General features: G+C 45.9%; 1 protein-coding gene across 2 annotated transcripts in view; it reads right to left on the reverse strand.

Annotated features, from left to right (window-relative positions):
- The window catches only part of osbpl5 (oxysterol binding protein-like 5), a 27938-nt gene that overhangs the window by 16565 nt on the left and 1373 nt on the right, over positions 1-10000 (reverse strand). For both annotated transcript variants that reach the window (XM_083667005.1, XM_083667004.1), the window contains exons 3-7: positions 7338-7418; positions 6646-6747; positions 6124-6327; positions 5823-5907; positions 4691-4853 (exon numbers count right to left, since the gene is read on the reverse strand). In XM_083667005.1, coding sequence (XP_083523131.1) covers positions 4691-4853; positions 5823-5907; positions 6124-6327; positions 6646-6747; positions 7338-7418 — 635 coding nt within the window. The remainder of the gene's footprint in view (positions 1-4690; positions 4854-5822; positions 5908-6123; positions 6328-6645; positions 6748-7337; positions 7419-10000) is intronic.

Below are 10000 nucleotides of genomic sequence, written 5' to 3' on the forward strand. Positions count from 1 at the left end.
GTTATGGTTACCGAAAATTGGGCCAAGTTTAGTTTTGTTGTACTGATTCGCACCACGCGTAGTGGATTCTTTTGTTCAGACGCTCCAGGAGCAGAGGTGGTTGTTCTTGACTGTATTTAGGTTTTGTCCGCTGCTTTAGGCCAGTGAGGTTTTGTTTTTGAAAAAAAAGTCTTTGGAGACTCCAGTCCTGCCACGCCTTTGCTCTGGTATTTTAATCTTCGACTCAGGAAGAAGACAGGAAAAGACAGTGGTAAGAAATACATTAGTTTCCCGTCTTACACCAACTTGTATCAGCATTCTGTGTCCAAACTACAAGCTGACATAATGGGCACAATGACAGAACACCGAATTCGTACGTTTCTATGAGTTCCTTCGTCGCTGGAGTTCCGCCATTCACCCGGTCGTTTGCTCTAATCTAAGTCTGTGTGACTTGAACTGATGTATAACCGCTAACAACTTAAATTAAAGAAACTATTGTAGTAATGTAACTTACATAATTCACCCTTTGTTATACATGTAAATATGACTGTTCCGGGATCGTGGTCTCTTTAAATAATCTGTGTGTGATGACGTGGTGCCCCGATGCTTGTTTGTTAAAAGGGCAGCGCCATCTTATGTTTCGGTGGATTTTTGCTAGTCAAATAAACGAGACACGCATTCGTGTGCTCAATTGAGAAATTGTTTCTTGCGATTCCGTGCAATTTCCACACTATATAGGATCATACGGTGTATATACAGTATATGGTCCTCTGTAGTCCTCCATATATACAGTATATGGTCCTCTGTAGTCTTCCATATATACAGTATATGGTCCTCTGTAGTCCTCCATATATACAGTATTATGGTCCTCAGTTGGTAGAGCATGGCGCTAACAACGCTTAGGTTGTGGGTTTGATTCCCGCTGGGACCATATATACTGAAAAATGTATACACTCACTGCAATGTATGTCGCTTTGGATAAAAGCATCAACTAAACGGCATATATTGCTATATACTATATGAATAAATATGCAGTGCCCTCCATAAGTATTGGAAAGAGGAAGCATTTTCTCTTTTCTCTCAACACTTCTCTTTTAGCTCTATGCTAACTGATGGCTACATAAGAATAAGATGCTTCCTCTGTCTTATGGAGGGCATATCTTATGGAGGGCATATCTTATGGAGGGCATGACTTATGGAGGGCATGACTTATGGAGGGCATGACTTATAGAGGGCTTAAGGAGGGCATAACTTATGGAGGGCATGACTTATGGAGGGCATAACTTATGAAGGGCTTGACTTATGGAGGGCATGACTTATAGAGGGCTTAAGGAGGGCATGACTTATGGAGGGCATGACTTATGGAGGGCATGACTTATGGAGGGCATAACTTATGGAGGGCATGACTTATGGAGGGCATAACTTATGGAGGGCATGACTTATGGAGGGCATGACTTATGGACGGCATGACTTATGGAGGGCATGACTTATGGAGGGCATGACTTATAGAGGGCATGACTTATGGAGGGCATGACTTATGGAGGGCATGACTTATAGAGGGCATGACTTATGGAGGGCATGACTTATGGAGGGCTTAAGGAGGGCATAACTTATGGAGGGCATAACTTATGGAGGGCATGACTCATGGAGGGCTTGACTTGTGGAGGGCATGACTTATAGAGGGCTTAAGGAGGGCATGACTTATGGAGGGCATGACCTATGGAGGGCATGACCTATGGAGGGCATGACTTATGGAGGGCATTGTATTTTATATTATTGATCTGCACCACAGTGGGGGTGAAGCACTGGGGAGCATTCATATACCGTGTGCTGGCTTTTCCTTTCATTTCTGGTATTATTTTTGCCTAGCACCAATGACAACAGTTTTCTTGGGATGTGCATATAACTTCTATGGTTCATATCCAACACCTTAACAACAGCTTGACAGCATTACAGACGAACTTCAATGAGCAATCAGAAGACAATATCCCAGGACGACGGAGCAGAGGGTTACCCCAGGGTTACCAAGGTAAACACGGCTAACTTTAGTTTCCTCTCTTTGACTAGGGCTAAGCTATTCCTGGGGTGAATACCAACAGAATGTTGAATCTGTATTTTACTGTAGTAAAGAAAAGTGAATGAAAGTGTAAAAAAAAAAAAAAAACTTTACTGCATCTCTCCACAGAGAAAACGTACAACACAATTTGCTGTTGAGATGGATTTTAATCATGACCAGATGAACCAGTCATACAGGCCCAGAGGAACAAAAAAGAAATGGAGGACGCACCAATCAAGTTCTCAAGAGTCTCAAGAGTCTCAAGAGTCTCAAGAGTCTCAAGAGTCCGGTGTCATTCACTTTGAATGCAGATGTGAAAAGAACACGATTCATGGTCTTCCGAGAGGTGATACACTAGAAAAATGTGTTGGAATAGCTGAAAACTACAACATAGACATCCGTTACTCATGGGCAGAAGAGACAACATTGATTACAAAAATTGAGGAAATGAGTTGTAGCGACAATGAAATAGAAGGAGATGTTGCCAGCTCAATAATGGCAATAAAAATCAACAGGTTTGATCAGTATGCCAGGACTATTTTAGAACTCCGTAAGAGATGGCAGGATGAGAACACAAAGGGTTTGGGTCCAGATCCAGTCAATATCGCTGTAGGCAATTTCATTATACAGCTAATGCCTGAAAACCTGTACGCAGTTCCACAGTATGAGGTAAACTGGGAGACTGGAAGTGTAAATGAACTTCAGTACAACGAAGGTAGCGTTGCTTATGATAAGTTAGACCCAAGTAATAATTTTAAAAGCAATTGCTCTGATATTCTCTGGAAAGCAATCCATGGGAAACATCCGAGACAGATGCATTGTCACGATGCTGTGGTAACCGTGGCAATATTGTTCTCAGAGGTGATTCGAAATCCAGAGATCTTCTTTCACAACATCCTTATGTTGTTGACGTTCAAAACCTGGCAGGACTTCCGCAACTATCACCCAATGCTTCGGGGGGGGACCTGGAAAAATCAGACAACCACCCCACCTACCAAAGTGCGCGAGAGCACAGATCTGATACTGAAGGCCATCTTCATCAAGAAACTTCTGGAGAGAAACGAACACTATCTACGAGAACCGGCAGTGACCATCACCACTTTCCCCTTTGAGGAAAGACAACTTTCCCCGCAGGAGACAGACGACTCTGAGGTTGAGGGTTCCCCGCGACCGAAACGCAAGGCTTAGTAGGGGTTGATGATGGAGTAACAGTCATGTCTTTGATGCATTTGCTCAAAACCCATCTACATGTTGTAAAAATGTTGATCATATATCGTTAGTATATTCCATGTATTATTGTGTTTGGTTTTCTTACAACTTGTACTACAATTTTTATACCAATTCTATTCAAGAACCACTACTATTATATATATATTTATATATCCGGGAGGCGCTACAGGTCTCTCCACACCCGAACCAGCAGGCTCAGAGGAAGCTTCTTCCCTGCGGCTGTCACCCTACTGAACTCTAACACTGCACCTAGATGACAACCTACCAATATATAATATACTGTTCATACTGCATTCTATTTATTCTGCTTATAATGTTACTGCTAATACATATACTGCTACACTGCACTACTTATACTTATACTGCACTACTTATACTGCTCATATACTGCACTACCTGTATATATTGTTCACACTGCACTTTTCTGCTTTTTGCACTTCTGGTTAGACGCTAACTGCATTTCGTTGTCTCTGTACTTGTACTCTGCACAATGACAATAAAGTTGCTATGATACAATTATTCTTGGACGACCCAAGTGAAAAAATGATATACTAATTATACTAAAGTATTATATTTCTAGAATACTTGAGTTTAAATATGCTTAAGTATATCAAAGGACACTAAAATAAGGTTAAGATGTATTTAATATACTCTTAGATTTAATAAATATAATTTAGGTTTTTACCATATTAAGTATTCTTGAAATGGTAAAATAGACCCTCTTAATTCATATGTAAGTATACTTATAATAAATTATCTGAGATGTATGAATCTTTGAAATACAAGTATACTATTTTATAAGTATGCTGAAGTACACATTTAAGCATATGACAATAAAGTATGCTTTTTGTAAGTATACTAAAGCACACATTTAAGGGCATGCAATTAAAGTATACTTTGAATAAGTACACATAAGTGCAAAGTCAGTACAGCATTAGTGTACTTTAAGTAAGTACAGAAAAACATGAATATATTTTAAGCATATTTATTACTCCTATAATCTATTTTCAATACACTTGACTATATGTGTTTCCACTCGGGCGCGTACAGTATGACCCGAGTAGTGGACCTGACAACCCATGTCAGCCAAACCATATCTTCAACTGGTTTTCTTGAAATAAACTGTTGATGTTGATCTTATAATTGTGTTTGTGTCACATAACACCTGTGTGCAGTACAGGAAAAAGATGAAGTGATTTTGTTCAATGTGCAAGAAAAACATTCGCCGAGGGCAGTAGACTGTGTGTGTGTGTGTGTGTGTGTGTGTGTGTGTGTGTATGTGTGTGTATGTGTGTGTGTGTGTGTGTGTGTGTGTGTGTTTGTCACTGCAGTAGCTCAGTGTTGCTGAGGGCAGTAGACTGTGTATGTGTGTGTGTGTGTGTGTGTGTGTGTGTGTGTGTGTGTGCGTGCGTGCGTTGTACTCACTGCAGCAGCTCCGTGTCGCTGAGGGCCGAGGCCTGCAGCAGGTGCAGTATGTGGGAGGACTCTGAGGAGGTGCTGATGTCCCCGTCCCTCCCTGTCTTAGCGGTCAGCTTGTAGAGGCTGGAGCAGCTGAGGGCCAGCTCCAGGGCGTCCATCCAACACCGGCCTGGAGAGAGAGGCAGGCGTCAGTCTCGGCCACTTGGCCTCACAAGCCTACAAAATCTATTGTTTTATTGTTCTATTTTGTAAATTTGTAAATTTGTTATTGCTATTTTGTTAATATTTTGCTATTTTGTAAATGTTTGTCAATGTTTGCTATTGTTTTTTATGTCCCATGCACCAACCTCACCAAGTCAATTTCCTGTAAATTATAAAACTAAAAGCAAATATACTGGCCAAATAAAATAATTCTGAGAGAGAGACAGGCGTCCGTCTAGGGCTCACAAGAGCACATACAATCATAGACACAAACTAGGCTTATGAGCGACGTGTTGTAACACCTTAAAGGTAGGGATGGATGGGTGAGTAGGGGGGGGGGGAGGGAGGGAGGGAGGGAGGGATGGATGAGTAGGGGGGGGGGGGGAGGGAGGGAGGGAGGGATGGATGGGTGAGTAGGGGGGGATGGGTGAGAAGGGGGGGATGGGTGTGGGAGGGAGGGAGGGAGGGAGGGAGGGATGGGTGAGTAGGGGGGGATGGGTGTGGGAGGGAGGGAGGGATGGATGAGTAGGGGGGGATGGGTGTGGGAGGGAGAGTGGAGGAGGAAGGGAGGGAGGGAGGGAGGGATGGATGGGTGAGTAGGGGGGGATGGGTGTGGGAGGGAGGGATGGATGGGTGAGTAGGGGGGGATGGGTGTGGGAGGGAGGGAGGGAGGGAGGGATGGATGGGTGAGTAGGGGGGGATGGGTGTGGGAGGGAGGGGGGGAAGGAGAGTGGAGGAGGGGCATTAGATTGTAACAAGGGTGTGACAGACAGGTACAGTAATGTCTGTCTTTAGCCTTCTAGATGATCAACTGACAAATACAGTACCAGACACACACACACACACACACACACACACACACACACATCCTCCCCTCTCTCCTCCCAGTCACTATATATATCGTTTTGTAGTGAAACGTTTTATCCAGACGCCTCACCGTCAGACTCCGAGGCTGCTCTGAAGATCAGGTAGTTGCTCGGTAGAGGCTGGGTGATGGAGCCGACGTTCTCCCCTTTAGGACCCTGGAGACACCGAGGAGACAACGGTTACCACCTACATTTACATTTATGGCATTTAGCAGACGCCTTTATCCAAAGCGACTTACAGCAAACACATTTGTCTAAGTGAGTGAATCATCTATCCATCAGTCATCATAAGAAACAGTAATCTATGCTCGGACCAGGGGCCATAAGGGGTCACAATGCCAGAAGAAAGGAACTAGGAGCTGCGCGTCAGACCTTGACGGCCCAGATGGACTTGTCCAAGGGGTGGTAGAGCTTGAAGCAGAAACCGTCCTTCTTGGAGGGCCTCTCGATCAGCTTGCAGGCGTTGAGCAGGATGGTGCCCACCCATTGGTCCGACTTGGGGGTCTTATAGACCAGGAGCACCCCAGGCTTCAGAGCACACCACAGCTTGGTCCAGCCCTTCAGAGAGCCACGGATCTGCATAGGGAGGGAGGGAGGGAGGGAGGGAGGGAGGGAGGAAGGGGGAGAAAATCAATGCCACTAAATTATAGACTTGGTGAACCCAGCATGAGGCTGTTAAAAAAATAGAAAACTAGAAGTGTAAAGTATTTTCAATTTTTAGAGAACACATTTTCTTTTGACCAGATGAGTGGAATGTATATAATCTGTAGTTTTTTTCTATTCTACTTGACATATGTTTTGAGAACAAAGGTTATGAAATACCACAAACAAAACATACTGTACTGTTGATGGATGCAATTAATAATACAAATTCTTAATGTAGGATCCTTATACCTTTAGCCAGTCAGACATGATGACCACACTCGGGTCCTTCAGAGCAGTGAACAGTTCTTTGGCTGCCCGTTTCTTCTCCTGCCTGTAATTCTTCTTTTGGACCTGCAGCAAAGACACAGAGAGAGAGAGAGAGAGAGAGAGAGAGAGAGAGAGAGAGAGAGAGAGAGGGGAAGGGAGAGAGAGAGAGCGAGAGCGAGAGAGAGAGGGGAAGGGAGAGAGAGAGAGAGTGAGAGAGAGAGAGAGAGAGAGAGAGAGAGAGAGAGAATCAGGATTAGTCATCATTGTGACTGGTATTTTACAAGCAAATAATTTAAACAACTAGGTCATCAGATATCCACTAGGGGGCGGTATAGTCAAACACACAGCATGCAGACGCACAGACTTGCAGTATGTCATTGCAAACCCCCAGCTACAGTAATGCCTAGAAAACGTTGTTCTGAATAGTTTGTATGTCATAGATTTTAGAATTGAAATAACTCATTTGAACTCTACGTCTAAACATCATCCTCTCATCATGGCCCTCTCTGGATTCCAAACTGGATTCCTCGCATTCTCTCCTCGCTTCCTCTCCTCGCTTCCTATTCAAGACGCATTGGAGGAGGAGAAGATCTAGGTTCCTCCTCTCGGATATTCTCCTCCAATGCTTTTTTGAGAAGGAAGCGGGTGGGACAGGGACAGGAAGTGAGGCGTACCTTGAGTGACTCCTTCCTGGCAAGCTTCTCTGTGGGGGAGGGGCATTCCTTATCCAGCCCGTTGAACATCCTGGACTCAGACTAGAGGGGAGAGAGAGAGAGAGGGAGAGAGGGGAAGGAGAGGGGGAGGGAGGCGACGGGTGGAGAGAGAGAAGGGGAGGAAAGAGGGGAGGAGAGAGAGGAAAGAGAGAGGGGGAAGGAGAGGGGGAGGGAGGAGAGAGAGGGAGCGGGCGAGGGGAAGGGAAGGGGAAGAGCAGTGAGATCGAGAGAGAGTGGAGAAGAGATGGGAAACAGAGAGAGATGAGGGTCAGGGCCATCCAAATAAACTCTTCTCCTCCGTGGATGCAACCAATTACCTTTAAATAACCAGCTCTCCCACCTCTCATCACCATTCAGAGGACACAATAACAAGCACATTTCTCCAGTGTTGACCTGACAACAGTACAGGCGTTATCCTTTAGAGCTGTCTGAAACAGGTGCTTAAGAGTCCACTCCAATCTTTGAGGCTGTCAGAGTCCACTCCAGTCTTTGTCAGAGTCCACTCCAGTCTTTGAGGCTGTCAGAGTCCACTCCAGTCTTTGAGGCTGTCAGAGTCCACTCCAGTCTTTGTCAGAGTCCACTCCAGTCTTTGAGGCTGTCAGAGTCCACTCCAGTCTTTGAGGCTGTCAGAGTCCACTCCAGTCTTTGAGGCTGTCAGAGTCCACTCCAGTCTTTGAGGCTGTCAGAGTCCACTCCAGTCTTTGTCAGAGTCCACTCCAGTCTTTGAGGCTGTCAGAGTCCACTCCAGTCTTTGTCAGAGTCCACTCCAGTCTTTGAGGCTGTCAGAGTCAACTCCAGTCTTTGAGGCTGTCAGAGTCCACTCCAGTCCACTCCAGAGTCTATGCAGACCCGTCCTCGTGCTGATCAGAAACCGTTCACTGCATCTAACCCTGTGTTGTCTTCTTTCTGTTTCTCTGCCTGAGCAGCCCTTCAAAACTAGATTCCAGTTTCCTGGAGTCTGCCTAGCTTGGGACCACCCTGCCCTGCCTCCCTGCCCCCTGAGTCCCCCTCCTGCTCCTGCTCCGGGTCCCCCCACCCCCCACCCCCTCGTGCCCCAGGTTCCACTCAGGATGCTGGCCAGCTCTATGGGGTCCTGCCATGCGGAAATGAACTTTTGCACCACACCACATTCCAGTTTCAGTTTACCGTATAAATAGAGTGATATCTCCTGACCAGCCAGAAGGGACGGGTCCCCCTCTGACCCTGGTTCCTCTCAAGGTTTCTTCCCAATGGGGAGTTTTCCCCTGGATTGCTTTATGAGGGTCTACCGTTTGTTAATGTTGTTTATGTTTGTTGTTTATGTTTGTTGTTTATTGTTTGCTTTGTGACAAAACTGTTCTTGTAAAAAGTGCTGTACAAATGAATGTGATTAACTGATTGACAGCCTACAGTAGAGGAGGGGGCGACAGGAAAACCAAGTACTAGACTGCCCCAATAGTGCTACAGTACACACACACACACACACACACACACACACACACACACACACACACACACACACACACACACACACACACACACCTCTCTAGTGTGAGAAGAGCCCTTTAAACACAGTAATAAGCCAGTCCCTGGCGTTGGAGAGCAGCACATGAGGAGCAGTGCTGGGGGCGATGATGAGGCTGCTATTGTCCCGGCAGTGAGGAGGGCTGGTTGGGTGGGAGTCGGGCCAGGGGGGCCAAGGATGCAGCTGTGTCTGTAGATCACTCCACACACACACACACACACACACACACACACACACACACACACCACCCCCACACCACCCCCCCACACACACAGAGACACACACACACACACACACACACACACACACACACACACACACACACACACAGAGACACACACACACCACCCCCACCCCCCCCCCCCCCCCCCCCCACACACACACACACACACACACACACACACACACACCACCCCCACACCACCCCCCCACACACACAGAGACACACACACACACACACACACACACACACACACGCACCCACACCCACACACACACACACTCTAACATGTGACGTGGGACGGGGGGCCTTAAATTGGCCAGCGCCGCTGGAAACTTTTAATGACGGCAGTGAATTGCCAATATCATTAATCAATATCATTGATGAGTCAAATGCGCAGCCAAGCACAACACAACACAACACAACACAACACAACACAACACAACACAACACACCAAACCAGAACACAGCACACCACACCACAACACAACACAACACAACACAACACAACACAACACACCACACCACAACACAACACACCAAACCAGAACACAGCACAACACAACACAACACAACACAACACAACACAACACAACACAACACAACACAACACAGCACAACACAACACAATACAACACAACACAACACAACACAGCACAACACAACACAATACAACACAACACAACACAACACAATACAACACAACACAATACAACACAACACAACACAATACAACACAACATAGTACAACACAACACAGCGGAGAAGAGGACGCGACGCTGACCTGCGTTGTCATGACAACCGGTTGCGCTGGCAATGTTGTGTGGTTGCTACTTTACGTGTACAGTACCAGTCACACACACACACACACACACACACACACACACACACACACATACA

Source organism: Argentina silus (assembly GCF_951799395.1).
Source record: "Argentina silus genome assembly, chromosome: 3".
NCBI lineage: Eukaryota > Metazoa > Chordata > Actinopteri > Argentiniformes > Argentinidae > Argentina > Argentina silus.